This window comes from Heloderma suspectum, chromosome 2, assembly GCF_057233095.1.
Source record: "Heloderma suspectum isolate Gila_16-S chromosome 2, 16-S_ref, whole genome shotgun sequence".
Taxonomy (NCBI): domain Eukaryota; kingdom Metazoa; phylum Chordata; class Lepidosauria; order Squamata; family Helodermatidae; genus Heloderma; species Heloderma suspectum.
Window position 1 is genome coordinate 112,235,302 of NC_139459.1, and position 23,627 is coordinate 112,258,928.

At 40.1% G+C, this 23,627-nt stretch overlaps 1 protein-coding gene across 12 annotated transcripts in view; it reads left to right on the top strand.

Moving 5' to 3' along the window:
- The window catches only part of CCDC171 (coiled-coil domain containing 171), a 247,239-nt gene that overhangs the window by 117,075 nt on the left and 106,537 nt on the right, over nt 1-23,627 (top strand). For all 12 annotated transcript variants that reach the window (XM_084834548.1, XM_084834547.1, XM_084834545.1 and 9 more), the window contains 4 exons: nt 2,416-2,532; nt 7,265-7,491; nt 8,110-8,292; nt 10,061-10,246. In XM_084834548.1, coding sequence (XP_084690674.1) covers nt 2,416-2,532; nt 7,265-7,491; nt 8,110-8,292; nt 10,061-10,246 — 713 coding nt within the window. The remainder of the gene's footprint in view (nt 1-2,415; nt 2,533-7,264; nt 7,492-8,109; nt 8,293-10,060; nt 10,247-23,627) is intronic.

The window sequence follows — 23,627 nt, forward strand, 5'->3', positions numbered from 1 at the left end:
ATGCGGTGCACTCTTTAGGTCCTCCCATTCCCAGCATGATTTTACCTGCCTTTCCATAGTTGGCTTTAACTCTAATGTAGCATTACGTCTGCATTGGCACTAACCATGGTGAACACAAACTAGATTCCCTCAGATCCAGGGTTTGAGAACCCAAACTCTTGGTCTGAGTGCCATCGCGATTGGTATTAATCATGGCTTATGCCGATGCAGGTATAACTTTACACCATGATTAAAATAATTAATGGGATTAATGCAGCAGGTGGGAGTGTGCAAGTCTGTGATATATGCTACAAATCTCTTAATCATGGTTAGGAGAACCGGAATGCTATGCTTGCCCCGGGGTTCTGTGTTGCCCCATGGCCACCCCAAGGTCATCTGATCCATTAAAGATGTTGTGATTCATTAACACCCCAGTTTCATATGAAACACACAAAGTGTGATCAGCACCTTTTCTGGCTCTGTGTATTTGATATTTGTCCATGCAACAGAAGTACTTAGTGCAGCGGGCAGGTTGAACATAATCATATAGTGCTATACCTAGTCAAAGATCAATCCATTTTGAGGAATATGGTGTCCTGGCTGCCACATCTTGATGGCAATTCTTGTTAACTGGAATGGAAATGGCTGCCCTAGAGCAATTATTTCAGGTAAAGCTTTATTTGGATCATGGAGGCTGATACCTACCAGAGGAGGTACATGATGACTGCCAGAGGAGGAACTGATGATACCATGTGACCCAACATCTTCCATTCATATATATTAGGGAGCTTTTGTATTTTCAGAATTGAGAATGTTGCATGAAATAACTTCATTGGTTTATTAAAGAACAATACAAAAATAAGAATCTAGGAAAGACTTTAAAACAAATATGTTCAGTTGTGTTTTTTTTAAAGCACAATTTATTTATTTATTTATTTATTATTACATTTTTATACTGCCCAATAGCTGAGGCTCTCTGGGCAGTTCACAATTAAAACCATAAAATACAACTTGGAAAAACAAAACTCTTAAAAGTTTAAAAATACCAGGTAAAACCAGTGTAAAACCCAGCAGCAGTTACAGCCCAGGGAAAGCCTGTGTGAAAAGGTGTGTTTTCAGGAGACGTTTAAAAGATGTTACTTGTATTGAGCCAAGAATTGCATTACTTGGCTCAGTGCAGATTATATGCCAAGCCCTGGTGAAGGAAACTTAACTATGGCTTGGCAAAATATCTGAATTAATAGATCGTGGTTTGAGATTGGAAACCAGACCAGAACTGGAAATCATGGCTCAAAGTGACTAATGCCTAAATTGACAATTAGAAATTGATGTTATGTTGGGTATCATCTGCCTACTATTGAGACAGGCATAAACGTCTGTCTTGCTGAGGGAATGAAAAACCAAATGAGAGAAGAAGCTCTAAATCATTTGGAAGCTCAAGCTATGATTCGGTTTCTAAACTAGGTTAGTGCAAACCATGGTTTAGGATGGGTGAATTGAACTAATGCGGGATGAATAAGTAGAGCATTGCAGACTTATAAGGGGTGGTGGAGTATAGTAGTTAAGAGTGTGAACTGGGAAGTCTCTGGTTCAAATCTCATCTCAACCATGAGCTCGCTAGATAGCGCTAGGCTGGTCACTGTCCTCTCAACCTCAGCTCCATCCACATTTATAATGGTAATGATAACTAGACTGAACAGGGAGACGTCTGTGAACCTGCATGATTTGGAGTGGGACTGTGGTGCCAAGTGGAGGTGAGTTTAACCTTTTTCCTTTGAGCCTTTTCCCTGACATCTACCCCTTACCCCACCCCAGGCAAATAGTAGGTTCTAGGGTGGGAGGTAGGAAGAGAAAAGGATTATCTGGAGAAAAGGATTTAAAAACCCCTCCCCTGGATTCACAGTCTCAATCCTTCCTCCCGTGTGGCTACTGTTCACTGACAAGTCTCTTTGTGACCTAAGATTCATTAATTCAGATTGTGCTTTAAGCACTTGGCATGCAACATGTAAATGCTGAGTATTATATTTGGGTTGGATAATTTACAAGTTGCATGTGACCTATGAAGCTTTTTTTGTGTAAACCATGGAAATGTGTAAGAATTCTGAGAATACTAGTTTTATTTTTATTTTATTTTTTAAGTAAAAGAAATCCCTACCTTTTTGACATTGAAGCTTGAAATTTAATGCAAGTCTTGGATGTATGATGCAAAACCTTCTAATTTGCTTGCTGGTGCTAAACTAGATGCCCGCCCTTGCACTTTGAGCTTACTGCTGTTATGAGGACAAACAAAGCACATTAACGCACTTTGGAATGTTGAGCTCTGGCCAGTGGCCTCCAAATCTGAGCGACCATTTTAGAAATATTTTGAGAAATGCTTTAAGTCTAATTCTATGGGATGGCACTGAATTATTGTAATTTTTTTTCTTTGTAATGCAGGACAACAGAAGGAGCAGATCCGTTCTCTTCAAGCGCTTAACTGGTTTACCAGTCCTAGCCTTCTTGCTGCTATCCTTAGTTCTATGGTTGAGCTCCAGGAAGTAGTTAGCAAGACAGGTAATGTCTTTTAGTTTCCTCTTTGGTTTTGTCTTGGGTATTCTGTATCTTCAACAATACCTTTAGAACAAGCTGTTGCTGACACAGACTGCAGTGTAATAAACTGTGAATTCATTGGTTTGCTGAACTGGCCACAGCATTGCTTTAGTTGAAGCTGGGAAAGGTCCAGGTACCCACAGACCTCCTTGCATGGCATTGTATTAGGTATCTTGAGGTTCCAGGGCTGTGAAAGTCAGCAGGGAGCCCCATTAGCAAGAATTATCAATAGGGGAGAAGGTGGGATTTTCCTGGAGAAGCAGGTCATAACCGATCCCACACGTTCTTATTTGCCAGGCACAGGATTAAGCTTCAGTTGCAACCACTGTATCTTAAGCCAGTTCACTAGATTAGGACATAAAACTAGGTGGTCCACAAAGTACTGAACTGACTTGGCTGAAAAGTTAACTTGCTGTCAGCGTTCTGCTTTCAAATGTTCTTCAGGTGACATGGGAGGATTTGAAGGGTAGGGGAATGCAACCAAAGGTGCAATTTGTCCTAGATATATGTAAGATGTTAATAAGATAGCTGTCCATGAAATGCTGGTGCATAGTTATGCGCATCCACTGCAAGAAGAGCAGCAGCCATTGGGAGGCGCTATGACAGAGGTCCATCTAGGTGTACTCTGTGGGTACTGTAACGTATGCTGCTGCCAGTCAGCCTCTGTCCACCAACAGTACATCACAGTGGGGAGTCTCTGGAGGCTGACACAGCATTGCTTCATGTGCCAGCCTCGGCCCATTCACAACTTCACACCATGCTTCATGATTTGGGAAGCGAGTGCCCTACATGCCAGTGGTTGGGGGATCTAAGAAGGAAAGCATATGAGGAGGGTGTGGTGTTGGGAAGGGGAAGGCAGACAATGCATAAGGCAGTGATCATTAAACATTGCAGACAACTATGTTCCCCATCCAGAAGTCAGTGAGTGTCACAGTCCTAGCTTCACTGCAGCCCTGTGTGAAGTGTGCACCAAAAAGCATCACAGTATACCAAGTATAGCAGCTGGCACCCCCATACATACAAGCTGGGCACTGAGCAACACCTCAAGATCTGTCTTGATTCTGCCAAGGCCACATGCTGAAGCAGAGGGAGGGCCTCTAGGAAGTCATGAAAACACACAGGCTGTTCTCATTCAGCACAGAGATCTTTCTGACCAGTTAACCCATTCTATAAGTCAACTGGTATCTTCAGTGTTTAACAGGTGGCTGATCGTGGTCTTAATCATTCAGTTTCAGAAATATCCTGTGAAATATCCTATCTTGGCACACCTGTGCAAGATGGAAAATGTTAACATGGTTCACCTTAGCATCTTGACTGTGCTTTGGCCAGTCTTTGTTCAGTTAGTGGATGCTTCTGCAGCTTGGTATTAACTGAGAGTGATCCCACTAATGCCATTGCTTATGGTTCTCAACCAAGTCCTTCTCAGTCAAGGACTATATTTCCCAGAAGCTTACGTGGCACACCTACAAACCAACATCCCAAGAAGCCATGGAAAAAACCCTTAGCATCTTAAGTTAATGTGTGCAACCTAAGCCATGATTTGAAGAACAATACATCTAGTTTTGTGCATCCCAGGGGACTTTGGATTTGTTTCTTAAACAGCAGCCAAACAGGCTTGACCACAGCTATTGAAACTAAGAGTCATTTCAAACCAGTTTCATATGGTAGTGAGGCCTGCTATTCAAAGAAATGAAAAAAATCCCATTGGGCACTTGCAATGCCTTGGGTGCACCTAAAGTAGCATTTTGGATCCAAGCCATTACATGAGGGTTGTTGTTGTTTTTAACACTGTAGCAGTATTGCTTTGAGTAAGCTAGCGTTAAGTTTATTTGAACAGAGAGACTGTGATTACTTGTAGCTTAAGCTGAGCTTCTAAAGCGCACAGTAGACTTTTTGACACATAAATATTAGTAAGGAGTTCAGTCCTTCCTCCTTATTCAGTTTTGCTAAAAACAAAGCAAAACGCAGAGCATCCTCCCCTTGTTGCTAGAGCAATGTTTGTCACTTTTCATTGGTTTTTGCTTCATTTGTTTAATAAAGACTTCGTTGCTCTTTGTACTGTAACTGTATTTGTGTAAGACATTTCTCACACGCTCATCACAACATAAATTATTTAGTGCTTTTACTGTAATTCCTTGATAGTCTGTGGCCAGGTACTTAAAGTGTATATATTCTTTTCCCTCTGGTTATAGATATAGCAGAATACAGTACCTTGTGGAATTGCATTGTATTCTCCTTTCACCTCTCAAAGCCGTGAATGATTCTAACCCACACATTTCTTTGTTTAGTCAAAACCGTTATTCATTAAAAATTAACCAGAGGTGAAGCTTTGCTTTTAGAAAGTGTATGCTTTCCCATCCTAGAAATACTCCCCCCACCCCACCCCCAATCTCTCTGGTAATCCTTAAAAACAAGACCGGTACAATATTAGATAGAAAGTTACGTGTTTATGCAAAGTTCAAACTTAAGATTTTATATTGGAATGACATAATCATCTACAGCAATGTATTCTTTCAAATATTTTGATACCAATGGCACCTGATCATTTGGTCTACACTCTTGCTAAGAAAGTTAGGTGAAAACAGAACTAAAAAAGTTGTAACCCCACCCCAAACCACTGGCTCTACATTAATAGCTGAGATGCTAAGAACCGTACACAACTTTTTCCTCTTTTCCAATAGTTTTTTTATTTTGTGCTGCTCAAACAACAGCCCTCCCATGCCACAAAGCCAGCCACCATTGAAATGGAGAGGACTTTCAAAAGCCAGTTTTGCAATATGGCATATGGGGTCTGTTATTCAAAGAGGAATCAGTTTTTCTAAACATGGTAAAACTCAGTGGGCACGCCCAAGCCCTTGGGTGTACCTCAAGTAGTTATCAGAATGCCTGCCAAGTTAACATGAAATCTGAATGGACTATTGTCCATATGCAAAGTTTATACATAAAACAAAAATTAACAGAGAAACAAATGCCAATCTTATTGTTTCACAGAAAAGGTATTGATTTATTTGCATCCTGCTACATTTAGTTTAGGTGATTCTTTTGTTGCAGATGGAAATATTTTCCATGAACCATATTCCTATTCCGTTTAGCTAGAAACCCTTTGCTTTTGTTCATAGCAATGGGGGGAAAAGATGGCGCGCTTTAAAAATGTGCCTTGATAGGCTTTAAACTTCAGAACAAATATTTTAATTCTCCACTACAGCAACAGGAGATCTTGTATCCTCCTGAATGTAAATAAGCTCTGCCATGGTTGTCATCTTACCCTGATAGTATTGCAAGACAAGTAATGACAGATTAAGACCTGACTTGCAGAGGGGAAACTAAATTACAAGACTTTTATTAAGGCATAAATAAACCTATTAACTGTTATCTGGAATACCAATTAGTAGAAGGAGCACTGACAATTTTATTTATCAACATTAAACACAATTATTAATTACAGACCTGACGAATCTAGCAGTAAGCAGAACATGTTGGGTGTGCTGGGGCCTTAAGCCCATTATATGAGAAGGATGATTACCAAAATCCTATGGGGAAATAAGTAATTGTAGTTGTAAAATTTTAATTGCCTTGGAATAAGGTAAATTATATTCTCTTGTCTCAGAATATAAATAGTATGGCATTAAGGTACCAAGCCTCAGTAGTTTTAAGCAGCAAATGATTTAGACATCTAAGCTGTCAGGAAAGAAAAGGAAACAGCTATAAATTTGCAACTATGACTTACCTTCTGCTTTTGAATGAGTAACACATTCACTGATATTTATAAGCAGTTTTTAGTCTGCTTACACAACAGATCTTGGGTATCATATATTGCAACCTATGGATTAATGAAGGGAAAATGATGCAGTATAAGAAGAGAACATAAAACGAATTCTCATTAGCCAAACCATGATTTCTCCTGAGCCAATGTCTGCCCCTGCATATGCACATGTAATTTCCGTGGCAGTTAAGGAGAATTAAGTGTTTGTGTATGTGAAGGTGGAATTAGACCCAGATTCTTTTTCTGCTACCAAAATTGTCCTGTTATAGATTGATATTTTCAAAGGTAAATGGCTTCAGGATTTGATGGATGAAGCATTTGGTTCAAGTGTATTCACATACAACTCTTAACAGGTTTAGAAAGTTATGGTACGCCAGTTCCCAGCACACAAACAATTCCACAGAAAATATTCTGCAATGAGTACATACCCTAGATTATAGACTAAGGGTGCAATCTTATGCATGTTTAGACAGAAAAAAGCCCTACAACTCCCAGCCTTCTCCAGCCAGCATGTCTAAACTGTCTTCTATCTAAACATGCATAGGATTGCACACTAAATTTCTCTATTTATGGAATTAGCTGGTTTATGTAGTACTTTCTATAGAACAGAGTTGTTGTTGTTTGGGGGTGGGGGGATCTATTCTGGAAACTAGGGGATTATGTTAAACAATCATACACTAAGCCTGTTTCCTCAGAAGTAAGTGCCTCTCAATTCAATAGGGCTTATTAGGTCCTCTAGTAAAGTTGCTTGGGATTGGAGCCTTAGGTGATTTTCATATTTGTGTGTGTGGTTGGGGGGATACAACTGCTCAATATGGTAAAATCCTAAAATATGTTTCATTATTTTCTGTGTCGAATATTTCCAATATGAACTAAAAAACACCAGGCTTAAACCTACTTGATTCATAGATTTTACTTCTTTTTCTTTTAAAGATCTGAATTCCTGGCTTTCAGGTCATTTACTTACTAGTGCAGCAAGGAATTCTTTTTCAAAACTCATGGACAAACTTTATATCGTGATGGAAGTTGCTACACCGGACAATAGCAGGAGTATTACCTACATAGAGAAAGACCTGTTGGTTCAGAGACTGGCTCGTGGGCTCCATAAAATAAATGCACAGGCTCTTAAAGCAGGCACAAATGAGAGAGCCCCTGCTACGGTTTGTATGAATACAGTTAGCAAATAACAGCAATTGTGTCTACTGAATTTGCTTTCATATTGTTACAGATCTTTTCATTTTAATTTTTTCTTAGTTTAAGTAGTACACAACAGATTTATTCAACCTTTAAGGTAAAAATGGGGAGTTGCATGGAAGAAATAAAATTATTCAAACCATACCTAACTTTTATGTTACCTGTGGTATTTTGTGTTGATTCTTTAAATTAAGCTTTCTTTCTAGCCATTTAGCATTCAAGGGAATGTGCAATCTTCTTTTAATGTAAGAGCAATTCATAATTTTAATTTTAAAAGTACTACAATTATAACCCACTGCATACTTGGGCTGTGTGCTGCTACAAAATACATGTTCCCTATCTACCAAAAATATAGTAAATGCCATAGACTCTCTTCCTGGTTTTGACTTTCACCAAAAAAAAAATACTCTGTGTATATATTTTTCAGTAACATAGTAAAGTAGGTTTTAGAACACTTCAGTTTTTGTATGTGAATTCAGAAAGGAAGCTTCATTTTTATTTGCCCAGGCATTAAATGCAATTGATTTATTGCCTAATCAGCACATTTTAATAGCTAACAATATTGTTTCCATTTTTGTTACCAGAAGAGCATAGCATCCTTGCAAAAGCAAATATTTGAACTTACACAAAGGCTGCATACAGCAGAAGTGGAACGGCGGTCACTGCGCTTAGAGCTCACAGAATTCAAACGGAATTTGAATGAGATGAAGAAAGAGGCTGACAAAGCCCAGAGCCTGCAAGAGCAATTAAATACATTTAAGCAATCTGTAAGTATATTTGATTTAGAAGGGGGAGAAAATAACCTGGTCTAAAGGAGAGATTTCCTTTTTACTCCATTTTGATTCAGTACTTCCTAGAAAACCAAATAATAAAACCCAACTATTTTTACATTCTCCACACACACACACTCCTGCCAAAAAAACCCTGTGTCTAACAAATGTGCCCCAGCTGCGAGTCAGGTATATTAAAAGGAGAGGAACAAGTGACTCTTGTCATATGATTAGTTCCTCATGTTGCGGGGTAAGGTAGGTAGGTAAAGTAAATAATCATGTTTGATCTTCAACAAAGCTAATCTCTCCCCCTCCCCAGTTATCTTAAATGATTCGCGCCACTGGAGAATTGGGGTTTGAAAACTCCCATTGTGTGTTTTGTATACACATTTTAAGTTTATTAGCAGCCGTATCCTTGCCAGCTGTTGACACCTTCTTGAACTGCGTAAGGGCTGCTTCACACATGGTAAAATACCTACATGGAAGATAGTTCCATGTTAGATTTAAAAGGCAACTCTAATGTAAGTCACGATGTGTGACAGCAGCACAGATGGTGGTGGGGAGGGGGACAGCCACTGCTATGTGCACAGTGTAGTAGATGCAGTGGAAAATTGTACCCATTCATGCATTCCCCCAAAATGTATATGCAGTGAAAGCTTCACATGTTTAGTTGTCTCATGTGACTACCTAGGCTTGGATTGCTTATTAATTTGTATATGGAAATGCTTCCCACACAGACATTCTGTGACTGATGTAAAAGGTCTCGGGGTGGTGGGGGGGTTGGATCTGATGATCTTTCCAGTGCCTCAGTGGTCTACAGCCTTCCTGGAACTGTAGTATTCCTTCAGCTCTTCAGTTGCCTTAACTTGTGAAACTAACCACTGCTCTCTTATTTCCAAAATCTAGTTTTTAAGGAAATAAAAATGGTGATCTTAAGAATGACAAAGAAGAATAAAATACCTACAGAATAGTAATTTCTTTCTCTCAGTCTGTTTCATGACATGTTTTCCCCTTAGTGTTTATTTCTAAGGTGTCTGAATTTTTCATATTCGTTTTCTATTCATTTTTATCTACGCTCAGGATAGCCCCATGTGTACAAGGCTCTCCTGCCAGCAGGTGGAGATAAGAAATTACACTGTTTTATAACTTTGCCTGAAAAGTTGGATCCTGGTCCAGCTTCAGCTTCCTGAATTAGCTGCTTTATTTAGCCAAACAGGTGTATAGCTTTGATCTGTTTTGATTTATTGGATTATCTTTTGCAATATTTAAAATCGACAAGAGTGGATAGATAAGGATTAAATTTCAGTAGGCTTGCTTCTGTTTTTTCTAAAACATTTTACATATGCGAGAATAGGTCTTGGGTAAGTATATGGGTCTGTGATTAAGCAATTGAACCGTGTAGTACCTCTCTTCAAATTAGCTCCTTTTTAATAATAATAATAATAATAATAATAAGAAGAAGAAGAAGAAGTAGTTTTCTCAATTGCATGACCTCTTTGATCAGGAGTAATTTGAAAGAGAATCTTTTAATACATGTACTTATGCTCCATGTTTCTTTTAGGAAATATGGTGAATAAAAATCACCTGGCATTAGCATTATATAGTGGTCCTGGCTTGGAAAAGTGAAAGCCTCTAGGGCAAATCTATTGAGTGTTTTAAAACTTTTACATTAGAATGTTGCATATTGGCAAGTGGGATACTGAAAGTCAAGTGTACAAACAATGCTGCTATATCATGACAGAACACAATTTATTTCCTTTATCAGAAATTGATCACCCACGAGAGGTTTGAAAGTGCATGTGAAGAGCTAAATAATGCATTACTTCGGGAGCAGCAGGCACAAATGCTTTTGAGCGAACAGGCACAGCAGCTACAGGAGTTGCAGTATAAACTGGAATTGCATTCCTGCGAAGAAGCAGACAAAAACCAAACCCTAAGTGAAGCTGTAAAGGTAGGGCAGTGTCTTTTCAAAAATAAATATGCTTTTCCCGCCTCAGCACGAAACTACAATTTTGCAGTCTTCAGAAGGAACACCTTTTATGGACAGCCCATTAAAGCAATTCATGTGAACTGGGTCACAAGCTAGGGAAGCATCCTGAAGCCATTTTGGTAGAGAGTGCATTTTGGCACACATTGATGTGCATCAAAATGAATAGCAGTATCTTTTTTCTCATAAAATTAAGGAATTTATGGCAGCGGAAGAAAAGAGATAACAATTTCTGTCTGTTGGCACAGCAAAGGAAGAGAGGCCCTGTATACCCCCCAAACTGGGTTTAGGAATGTAAAATTCAGTGCAGCCCTGGTTACCATTGTTGCATATAACTTGGATAGAGCAGAGCAGGAGGAATTTATTCATAACCAGGGAGGAGAGGAGATGTGTGGTTTCATTGTTGCAGCAATGGACAGCTCTTTCCTATGCAACCTTTCTCCTTTGTCACGAAAGAGGAAGAAGAAGGAAGCCTGAGTGCAATGAACATGCTTGACCTATCACCAATAACATTTCTTCTGTATTAGTAGTATGAAGATAGGACTGTAGTATGGAGTTAGGACAAGACTTTTGACTGCTTTTCCCCATGGCAGACGTGCTTAGAAGTACAGCTGGCATCTGCGCTTTGGCACAGTAGCCTCCCTGTGGGATGCCATTTTGTCCCAAGTACCTTTTAAAATAACAACAACAACAACCTTTTCCAAGTTTTGACAGGGGAGAGTTAAAAGACTGGCAGTTGCTCACAAGCTTGCTCAACTCCCAGAGGATTGTATCACATGCTTTTTCTGAATGGTTTACCTTAACCTTGGATGGATATGCAAATTAGAGGTTCAAGCAAGTAAAGAAGTGGTTATAGAATCATAGAATAGTAAGGTTGGAAGGGACCTATAAGACCATTGAGTCCAAGCCCCTGCTCCATGCAGGAATCCAAGTCAAAGCATTCCTGACAGATGGCTGTCCAGCTTCATCTTGAATGCCTCCAGCGTGGGAGAGCCCACCACCTCCCTAGGTAATTGGCTCCACTGTTGTATTGCTCTAACAACCAGGAAGTTTTTCCTGATGTTCAGCCGGAATCTGGCTTCCTGTAACTTGAGCCCATGATTCCGTGTCCTGCACTCTGAGATGATCAAGAAGAGGCCCTGGCCTTCCTCTCTGTGATAACCTTTCAAGTACTTGAAGAGCACTATCATATCTCCCCTCAGTCTTCTCTTCTCAAGACTAAACATGCCCAGTTCTTTCAGTCTCTCTTCATAGGGCTTTGTTTCCAGTCCCCTGATCATCTTTGTTGCCCTCCTCTGAACCCTCTCCAGCTTGTCTGCATCCTTCTTGAAGTGCAGTGCCCAGAACTGGACACAGTACTCCAGATGAGGCCTAACCAGTGCTGAGTAGAGGGGAACTAGTACTTCACGTGATTTGGAAGCTATACTTCTATTAATGCAGCCCAAAATAGCAGTTATTTGAGAGACATGACTCAGTACACAGGATCCTTACATGACATAATTGAGCCACCATAAATATTTTATAGAAAGACGTTAAATAAATAGCATATAATAACTTTAAATAACATTCAAATTTTCATCCACTTAAAAACAAAACCATTAATAACACATACCAATGAGGAAGACCCCAAACATGAAAAGTAATAATAAATGTATATAATATGTTATAGATATTCATGTAACAGTGTGTATAAAATATTAAAAATTGCACATTTCAATGATCAACTAAATTTTGCAAGACAATATTAAGGGCTTTGCAATTATTTTAAAGAACCTTTAAAATTAATTCATAATTAAAAAGAAATGTTAATAAATGCAGCGAAGAATATAGTTGACATTTACACATTGTACACTTTGGTTTGGAAATCATGCCACCTATATTGATAATTAGACAGTATTGCAACATTCTGTTATATTCGTCAAGTAGATTTAAAACACTGTTGATTAATTTTGCAGCTTTATTGGTTTTGATTATAATCCCATATATATTTTTATCTTCCCAATGGCATATACCGTAGAGACATACATGCTTGCCAATTATGTTTCAAGGTCAGTTAGAGCTAAGCACTGTTCTTAGACTATTTCTTTTATTAGGTGAGAAAAGATAGTAGCCCAACTGTCTCCTTTTGAAAAAAAAGAAAGAAAGGGAAAAAAGAGTTTGATCTTGTGGCAACAGTATCTATACTATTTTATATAGTAAAACAATACAGTAATTTCAAGCAATAAAAATCAGTTTTCCTTATTCAGAAGTACTGAAAACATCTAGTTCTTTCTAGATTGCTTGATCTTTTGTCTGTTATAAAAGGTATGTTCATAAATATTATTGCAAGAGAGAATCTTTGGCAAGTTTAATTCATTTAAACACACACACCGTCTTATCCATCTGGACCCTCAAGGCACAGTCAAAAACATCAAAAATATACACCATTCCATCTCAAACACCAAACAGCAAAATTCCAAAAGAGAAACCAGAACAAAAGGTGATCAGAGGACCAGTCAGTTATTGCCCCAGCCAAAAGCATGCAGAAAGAACAGCATCTTGACTTAGTATCTGAAGACTAGGTAGAGAGAACTGGATATTCCAGGGCAAATAATTCAACAAAGTTGATGGGAACAAGGTACAGTTGTTCATTTCAGTTAGATGTATGTTCCACTGAGCTACATAGAATATTCGCAGCACTGCCTAGTGGATTTGGCCCAGCAAGGATTAGCATTTGACTTTCTGTTGGCATTGTATGTCCTATCAATTAATACAGACATCCTTTCCAACAATCTCAGCATGATAAAACATACGCTAATTGGAACTCAACCTTCAAAAATTGGGGTGCTTCTATTCAACTGTGTAAGTTATCTTTTAATGCATTTTCAGCAATTCATTTACAGGACAAGTCTGGTGATATGAGAAAGCAAATATAAAGCATTATTTTTGTTGGAGTGATCTAATCTTAGACATTTGACTTTGTTATCAGTTGTTTTAGTTTTTAAATATGGGCTCCTCAGATCCCTCTCTGGTTCCTCAAGAACAATAACAACACTCTCGCTGCACTGCCACAGCATGCATACAATCCTTTTCTTACAATGAGACAAGAAAGACCAAATTGCTTTTTTCTTTGTGAAAGATTGGAAGAACCATCTACCAATAAAGCTGGATTTGTCTTCTTGGATGCCTAGAGGAAAATTAAGTGTTGGGGTTTTGCAAAAATGTGTTACATAGTCAATACAGAAGAGAAATAACTTACTTGAAATTCAGAATTACAAATAAAACAATACCATGCAAATTGCTCCTAGCATCCAGGCCAGTCTGTGGCCTGGGTCAGCTAAAACCAGGGTTTAGGATTGGATGCAGGCTGCGAAATTGTGTGCGCTCACCGCTGCTGTTTCACATGTGAATTCCCCTCAACCATGTACTCAGATTGAGTTTAGGCTTTGTGCTCAGTTTTGTTTTAACTTAGTTAGCAATGGTCACACAACACAGATCACTGGGTAGAAGGAGTATGGGGCAGTTACGTTCAAAAGAGCTTTGGTTATTGGGCAGTATAGAAATGTAATGGAAGGAAGAAAGGGTTTGAGTGAAGGACACTGCATGACCCAGTCTTGATTCCTAAACCTCAGTTTCAGTTATCAGCCTGATACACAAGTTACAACCTGGTGTGTCATTAAAGTACCTCGTGAAATTCTTGGGGAATTAAATCTACTTCTGGGAATGGTGTGAAAGCTGTTTTAGTTGTCTAAAAGGCTGTATCAGAGCTAAGAATATTTGATAACTTGAGAGTTAATTTTGAAGACCCCCCCGCACACACATATATACTTCTTAAAATATAATTGAACAAACTGAGGGTCACTCTGAACAAGGATAAAGTAAACATTATGAGTCAGTCCTGTAACTTGAGGGGAGAGAGATCAGAACTGCCATCACTGGTGGGGTTCAAACCTCATACATGTATCCCCTCTTTGGTGCCCAGGTTGCAACAGCCAGGGGTACTTTTCTATCAGCTCCAACTGGCTGCAATTTTTTCTTTGAAATTCCTACTTGGTTATTGATCATTCATGTCTTTCCAATTCGGAACAGTAGCCTACTGTAAGAGACTCTTCATGTGTATGCTGTGGTGATGACATGGAAGACTGTGTTCTGATAGGGGAGTACTGCCAGAAGTACATAGTGGGAATGCTTCAGTGTTTCCTTCTTGTTTTGTTCTGAAGTCAAGGTTTTGATCCATCAAGCCTTTCACGGTTTGTGGCCAGCATAACTAAAGACAGCTTTCAACTCTATGCCCCATTACAATCTACAAGATAGTTGAAAATGTCATCTTCTTTATTATTGGTGCATCAGGTTAGGACTGCAAGGGTATATACAGCAGTGTTCTTGGTGATTGGCCCATAACTGTTGAATTCTGTTCCCCTAGAGACTATTCAAAGTCTGAACATCTTCCATAACTCAGTGTATGATGGCTTACATTTGGGCAGACTTTTAGTGACCAGGGATAGGAGAACATGTGGGTGCAGTTTTTATCCCTTTTCACTCTGAATGGGTGTATGTAATATGTTACTTAACATATTGCTATCCATCCCAGGTCTCCAAACTGAGGCATTAGCTGTACATATGGATATAGCTGGTCAAGACATATCTGTCCTTAATGGAGTGCCTATCTACATTACCTTCTTTTCCCACTCCCCACCCAGTTGAAAAACTTACAGGTGCCATGAGTACAGGAACAGCACACAATGTAACCCTGAGGGTAATATAACCTGGAATTTGTATATGTGAAGTTTATTTGCTCGGAAAGCTGCATAATTTTGAGAGTATTAAATCTGTCACCAAGTGTATTTGATACTTGGCAGGTAGGGTTCTATGAATTATTGTAGAGTTCTGATGTGATAAAGTATGGGGTGGGGTTTTTTGCATCCTTTTAAAGAGCTGTGATGAAAGGCTAATATCCAAGTAGAATAATTGTGGATATGTTCACTATAAAGCCAGAAAATAAATTTGGGTCTTTCATTCACTAGTTCCCATGAGTGTTTTCTTTTCCTTGCCCCTGGAGAAGCAGGCTAGAACTAGAATGCTCAAAGGGATGTTGTTGATTGCCAGTAACTGTGTTGTCACTTTGGCAAGAAAGAGCAATTCTAAACACTGTATCTATTAAATTAAAAGCTGTTGTTCATTAAAGAACATAATGTAGCTGATTATTCATTAGTGTACAAGTTAATAGTAAACTGTTAATCAAATTTATCATGTTAAAGCAAGCTAGTGCGAGAGAGAGAGAGAGAGAGAGAGAGAGGGGGAGAGATCCCTTCTGAATTGTTTGGAGACTAAATTTCATAATTCATTAATTAGTTAAAGGCTTTAGTTGTTTAAAAAGTTTTGTATAATGCATATTCTCAGCACCTAAATAATTTATAGAAACTGGATTTTAAACTGGAATTTCCACCTGCCCTTCCTTCAGTGAAACCGTAAAATATTGATCACCTCCTTGTTTGTCATTCATAAAAACAGTAGTTCACATGAAACATGACAAATGACCGGGTTCACACAATCACAGAGAGAAAACAAGTTGCGGTGGCTGATTTGCCCTCCCCACACGTTCCAGTTGAGAGCGGCCTAAGAAGCATAATTACCCTTGCCCGCTGCGGGTTGTTGTGATGTGTGAACCTGGCAAGGATGGGTGGCTGGGGTGGTTTACAAACCACGGATTTCAGGGTGATTTATAAACCACCCTAGCTGCCCACCCTTGCTGGATTTGGGCATCATGACAATCTGTACCTGCAAGGGTAATTATGCTAATTAGGCAGCTCACGACCAGCACGTGCGGGGAGGGAAAATAACCACTGTAGCTTCTTTTCCCTTCACGTTCATGCGAACCCACCCAGTGTCTCCAACAGACAGTTTTTGATTATTACATTTATCTCTGCATATTTGAAAGAGAATGAAGAAAGATATATATTATTCTGTTTTCAGTGTCTGTGCTTACTCTCCAGAATTTTACTCTGAAACACTTGGGTCAGGCACTAATTTGTAAGATTGCCAAAAAAAAAAAAAGGCCTACTCTTTCCATGTGGGCTGCTTCATCCTAAGCCAGGAAGTGAACGAGCAGTATGCACTCAGCTTCGCTCCTCCCTCTGTACTAGCACTTAAATAACCCAGGATTTGGTACATAACTATAGCTTCCTGTGATATACAAACTGTGGTTAAGTGCTTTGCATGTAAAATAAAAAATCCTAACAAGAATAAACAGTAACTGCTTGTGATGCGATATAACAGTAAAAGCAGCAGCATCAAGTAAAAATCAAATGATCATTTCAAAAAGGCCATGATAAATAAAATACAAAGCTTTCACTTGGCAGCAGAAGTAGCTCACAAGGTGGCTTGATGCCTGGGCTTCCCCATGGAGACCATTCCACAAAGTATTCCTTTATCACGACTGAGAAGACTTCCTTTTCCCTTTTGTCCTATAGACACTGCCACCACATTTCATCATCAGCATGCAGTCTTGTAATCTTGTGCATGTCCTGAAAATAGTTCCAACTATGTAGCTGCCATGGAAGACTAGTGCATGACTTGCTGTCATTGAGATTGGGGAGTGACATTATGGTGACAACTACTTTTGTGTTCTGTACGGCGGGTCTCCCAGGCCCATTAGGTCATTACAGTAGTATGGAAACCTCATTTGGCTTTAGTTGGAAGGTGCGAATGCACAAAACTTTCTTTTAGGGAGAGAAGCTGGAAAACGTGTGCATGTGCAAAAGAATGGGTTTTCAGGCAGGTTATCTTGGTCCAGGGTTAGAGAATCTGTGAGCCTCCAGACGTTGTTGGACTCAAACTCCCATCAGTACCACCCAGCATGGCGAACGGTCAGGGATGATGGGAACTGCAGTCCAACAAAACCTGGAGTGTTACATGCTCTCCACTCCTGTCTTAGTCCCCTCCTTCTGTTTCCCCATCAGTTGTGTTTTTTTTAAAGAGGAGTGCAGTACAGTGTGCACATTTTGTGTATCTTAGCCACTCTCTCTGCCCAGAGGTGCTGGAGGCAGTGTACACTATAACCTTATGTACTGTTACAGTAACTTCTGTTTCCTATAAATCCACCCTCTTATTTTTAAATATAACATTATAGCCTAAATATACAGGCACTAGATTTCAATTCCAGCTTTAAAAAAATGTCTGCTTTCATCAGTCATTCAGAGGTTTTGCGATTCATGTTTCATGAGATTTGAACATTTATTTCTCTTACTACCAGAAGCTGGATAATAAACACAGGAATTCTGTCCCATATGAATGCCAGGATAAGGGCTTTATACTTTTTAGATACTTTAAAGAATTAAAAAAAATCTGTCTCTAGAAATGCAGCATCAATCTTCTAATATGTAACATGGGGTAGTTTTGTCCCTGCTATTGATTTACCCCAATTTCTGCTTGATGCTGTCTTCCTCACTTTAAATTGGGGGAATATTGCCTATCTTGGGAGGGGCTGAAGCTGAGTGATGGTGCACATGCCGAATGTGCCATGTTCAAACTCTGCTATTTCCAGTTTAAAAGATCCATTCTTGGATAGAAGCAAAGGCTTCTGATGAAGACCTTTGAGAGCCACTGCCATCAGAGAACTTGCTAGATGGACTCATTCTGTATGAGGCAGATTCATATATTCCTATTGTTTGGGGTTTAATTTTCCAATAGATCCTGTCTTTTGAATTGTTAAATAAAAAGGCTTACTTGTTAACATGAGTTTACATTAAACAACAATGATGATGAATGAAAATGAGTGTTTTGATGCCCTTCTATTTTGTTTAGGGGAACCTCCCTCTCTCCAATCAACCCTTTTTTTAACTTCTACTAGTGGATTTTTAAAATAAAAAATCTGCCACTGAAAGCTTAATGGTATTACTGCTTTTTTGTAATTATACTAATAAACACTTCTGTCCATGACCTTGGAATTTAGAGTGCAGTGGGAAAGATTTATCGACATGTATGTCTGAAGAAAAAATGGGATTATTTTGCGAGTAAAATGCAAAGGTGTTAAGCACGTATGTTGGATACCACTTATCCCAGTTAGTTGAAACTTTTATGTATCTTCAAGATTTTCATTCAAAAATACAAGAAGGCTTCTTGTTAAATCCAGTTTCCTGAGAGATCTTTGTTAGAGCACTGAATCAACTACAAAGTAACTATATTACCTTGAGATGTGCAGAGGGAATCAATAGACCTATAAAGTTGCGTTGAATTTTTTAAAATGTTCTAAACCCTATTTTTCCTCGTAGCTTGGATATCAATACATAGGACTTTTCTCTGGCTTCTGATATCCTAGTCCTTTACACTTAGTAGGTTTTTGTTGTTATTTTAAGCTACAGAGTTATGCTTATAGGACTTATTCTGTGGGGTGTCTTTATTAACCTTAACTAGCTTTTCCCATGGTCTTCTTCCCATAACTTCCTCCTACAGAAAGTAGGGGAAGGAACTAGAGGATCGGTTATCCTTGACTTGATCCTAAGCAACAGAGATGACTTAGTGGATAAAGTAGCAGTTACAGGAACTCTGGGGGAAAGCGACCATGTTGTACTTGAGTTCTCGGTTCTAAGGGAAGCAAAAGCCGAGTGTAGTCAAACACATACCCTGGATTTTAGGAAAGCTGATTTTCATAAACTCAGAACAATGATCAGTAAGGTCCCATGGCAAGCGATGCTAGCGAGAAAAGGAGTCCAAGATGGGTGGGAGCTTTTAAAAAAGGAAATTCTCAAGGCACAATCACAAGCAATTCCAACAAGAAGAAAAGGTGGAAGACAACAGAAGAAGCCAATGTGGCTTCACAAAAAGCTTAGGGATGACCTGAAAACAAAAAAGGACACATATAGGAAGTGGAAAGAAGGCCAAGTAACAAAGGAAGAGTACAGGCAGATAGCACAGAATTGCAGGGATGGCGTCAGGAAGGCTAAAGCTGAGAATGAGCTGAGGTTAGCAAGGGATGTTAAAAACAACAAAAAGGCTTTCTTCAGCTACGTGCATAGTAAAAGGCAGAGGAAAGAAATGGTGGTTCAGCTATTAAATAAGGATGGCAAAACGATAACAGTTGACAAAGAAAAGGCAGAGGTGCTCAATTCCTACTTTGGCTCAGTCTTCTCCCAAAAGAGGGTCTATGACCCCCCTGGCAAAGGCAAAGTACAGGCTGAAGGGGCAGGATTGCAGGTGGAGATCAACAGGCATATGGTCAAGGAACACCTCATTACTTTGAATGAGTTCAAATCTCCAGGGCCAGATGAACTGCATCCTAGAGTAATAAAGGAACTGGCAGAAGAACTCTCAGAACTGCTGTCTATTCTCTTTGAGAAATCATGGAGGACGGGGGAAGTGCCAGATGACTGGAGGAGGGCTAACGTTGTCCCTATCTTCAAAAAGGGTAAAAAGGAGGAACCTGGGAACTACAGACTAGTCAGTCTGACATCAATCCCTGGGAAAATTCTGGAGCAGATGATAAAGCAATCCATCTGGAAGCACCTTGACAACAATGCCGTGATTACTCGAAGCCAACATGGATTTGTCAAAAACAAGTCCTGCCAGACAAATCTGATCTCATTTTTTGATCAAGTAACCTCCCTTGTAGACCGTGGGAATGATGTAGACATCATATACCTTGACTTCAGCAAAGCTTTCGACAAAGTGCCCCATGATCTCCTGATGAGCAAACTAGCTCAAAGTGGGCTAGATGAAACAACGATCCGGTGGATCCACTGTTGGCTACAGAATCGGACTCAAAGGGTGCTTATCAATAGGCCCTTCTCAAACTGGGGAGAGGTAACGAGTGGGGTACCGCAGGGCTCAGTCCTGGGCCCAGTGCTCTTCAACATTTTTATTAATGACTTGGAGGAGGAGGTGCAGGGAATGCTGATCAAATTTGCAGATGACACAAAATTGGGAGGGATAGCTAATACTTTGGAAGACAGAAACAAAATTCAAAGTGATCTGGATAGACTGGAGCGCTGGGCAGAAAACAACAGAATGACATTTAATAGGGACAAATGCCAAGTTCTGCACCTAGGAAAAAGAAACCAAATGCACAGTTACAAGATGGGGGATACGTGGCTCAACCACACTACAAGCGAGAAGGATCTTGGAATTGTTGTCGATCACAAGCTGAATATGAGCCAACAATGTGATGTGGCTGCAAAAAAGGCAAATGCTCTTTTGGGCTGCATTAATAGAAGCATAGCTTCCAAATCCCGGGAAGTCCTAGTCCCCCTCTACTCAGCACTGGTTAGGCCTCATCTGGAGTACTGTGTCCAGTTCTGGGCACTGCACTTTAAGAAGGATGCAGACAAACTGGAGAGGGTTCAGAGGAGGGCAACAAAGATGATCAGGGGACTGGAAACAAAGCCCTATGAAGAGAGACTGAAAGAACTGGGCATGTTTAGCCTTGAGAAGAGAAGACTGAGGGGAGATATGATAGCACTCTTCAAGTACTTGAAAGGTTGTCACAGAGAAGAAGGCCAGGATCTCTTCTTGATCATCCCAGAGTGCAGGACACGGAATAATGGGCTCAAGTTACAGGAAACCAGATTCCGGCTGAACATCAGGAAAAACTTCCTGACTGTAAGAGCAATACGACAATGGAACCAATTACCTGGGGAGGTGGTGGGCTCTCCCACACTGGAGGCCTTCAAGACGAGGCTGGACAGCCATTTTTCAGGGACCTGCATTGAGCAGGGTGTTGGACTCGATGGCCTTGTAGGCCCCTTCCAACCCTACTATTCTATGATTCTGTGATTCTTTTCTTTTTGTGTGAGTGTATAAAGATTTTTTTAAAGTTACTATAAAACCCATACTGAAACTTCTCCATCCTCTCCTTCCCTGTGCCCCCTAAGGTTTTCTGGGGGGTTGGGGATCCTTCTTAACAGTTTTGGATGAAGAGCAGGGGGTTATAACAGGAAGGGGAAATCACCCAACATTGGATGGAGACACCATACGTACTTGAGGCTGCCTAGTTCTATCCTCACCCAGAAACCACCCATACCCCTTACACTGGAATCCGAGCGGGGGACTTCAACTTCGCCCCCATTCCAGTGATCCTACTCAGTCTCATTGGGATGGGGAGTGGGGGTGAAGTCTCACCACCACCACAGCAATCTGGAGCAGAATCCCTGAAATGAGGGGAGGCTTTACCTGTTCCCCCATTCCAGTGATCTGGAACCAGATCTATGGAAGGGGAGCAAGGCTAAAGCCTCATGCTCCTCCCAGCAATCAGAATCAGTGAGTGTGCGTGTGTGCGTGTGCACACATGTGCAGTGAGGGGGCAGCCACACACCCAACACCACATGTGGTCCTCAGGGCAGTGAAGATTGTCTGTCCTCTCTGATCCTATCTCCTTTGAAAGGGAGCCACAAGCTTATGTGGATGGGTTGGGAGGTGCTTTTTCACAAAGGAGATTTCCACAAATAGGAAATATTTCATCTGAAACTTCTGCAAAATGCCTCAGGAGTCATTAGGAAAGAACCCTGTGCCAGAGAAGTTCGAAGGATAATTGGAACACATGATAGGATTGCACTATTGCCAGCTTTGATGTTATTATTTTATTTTTGAAACATATTGACAGACAATATTTACAGTGAAAGTGAATTGGCAATGGAGTTTAAGCTAACGTGTGTTTAATGTTGCCTGTAGGTGAACTCAATGAAGTTGAGGTGGCATTGAGATGGCCTATTATGCTTCAAGCAAGGCCTTCAAGTTTGGGTCATCTTCACATATGATATTTTTCCAATCCATCCTACCAACCCAGTGTTTGAAAAATATTGTAAGCACTTACAGTGTCATTTAAAGGATATGTGCATGTCTGCTGTGATGTTCACGTCAACAGCTATTTTGAATACAATCACTTTGAGCTACTTCACATGTCTACGTTAAGCTGTGATGGGTGCAGCTCAAATCCCAATGTGTTTCAAATGAAAATATTTTTTCCTCACCTACTTCTCAGTGAAATAGTGTATGTGGTGTGTGGTGTTACTTCAAGCCTCAAGCTTCTTGTTGGATTTGTTTGATTTCTTTAGAAGAAGTGACCCTTCAGATTTGATATCTTTCATTTAAGCTTCTTGATATCCATAATTCGAATCGCTATAGTTTAAATGGTGCCTTTTGAGGGCACCATTATCCACAGAGGCCCATTTCAGGCCTGTGTAAAAGGGCTTTCTTCTGTGTTGCCCCCAAACTATGGAATGTGCTCCCTCAAGAACTACCATTGGCCTGCACTTCCTTGGCCTTTAGAAAGGATGTGAAGACACATTTCTTCAGTTTAGCCTTTTAAAATATGTAGTCTTTGAGGTTTTAATGTTTACTGTTTTTACTGTTTTGGGTTTTATTGTTTTAAGGTTTCTTCAGCTTACCTTAGAATATCTTAAGGGGACCATCAGAACAGCCTTTTTCCTTAGTGCTGGGATATCGTTGGGAAATGGGGGGGAAATGGGGGGGGGAGTACAATAAAACCCACATACATGGCACCAGTAGGCACTTAGAGCTTTATAAAAAAGTGTGGTCAGCCCAAGTCACTTTGTCTCCTTCAGGAACAATGTAAATGGTGACCTCCCACTCCCACTAATAACCCCCCTATATTTCAACATTTAATTGCTCCCAGAATCTGCCCCGTCAGATTCCTGACTTATGTGGAGCTCTGTGTGAGTGGGGCACAATTGCATGGCTTTGTTTCATTTTGCTTCATTTATTTATACCTTCAGTAAAAAGGCTAGCATTAAGGCTACCTTACTCTTCCAAAGCTGTGTCCAAGGGTATCCACAGTTTGGTTACTTTGGGCTGTATCCAGTGCTGCCCCTTTGTGTCCGCCAATTGTGTTATGTCAGTGGGACCCACCGCTGGTGCTGCTGGAAGCTAGCACTTCCTAGAGCGCCCCCGCCCCCCCCAAGGCAAAACTTTTCAGGAACAGGGCAGGTCAGCAAAGCTCCCTCATATGAGTTCTGTTGGCCTGTTCTGTCCCAGAAACAGCGTTTGGCTCGTTTCTGGGGTTGCTCTAGGAAGCATTAGCTTCCCATTGTGCCAGTAGTAGGTCCTGCTGGTGCACAGGCCACATGGAATTTTGCCCTTTGTCCTTAATTGCCTTTCTCTTGTGAAATTTGGCCTGTTACACATTGTGTGTTAAATGTAACAACTTTGTGCTCAAGTTGTTTTGTGCCGTTATTCCTCATATTTTGCTTTGGGGTAGCCTTTTTAGGGTTTCTTGATGCGCACATATCTTATGCATGAGAATTTGATTAGGCTGTAAGTGAATGAAAATAATTGTGTTGTGAGTGATCATGTGATAATCTTAATGGCTGAAGTACATCTAAAGATAAAATAATTGGGACTTAGTAATTAAAATGTA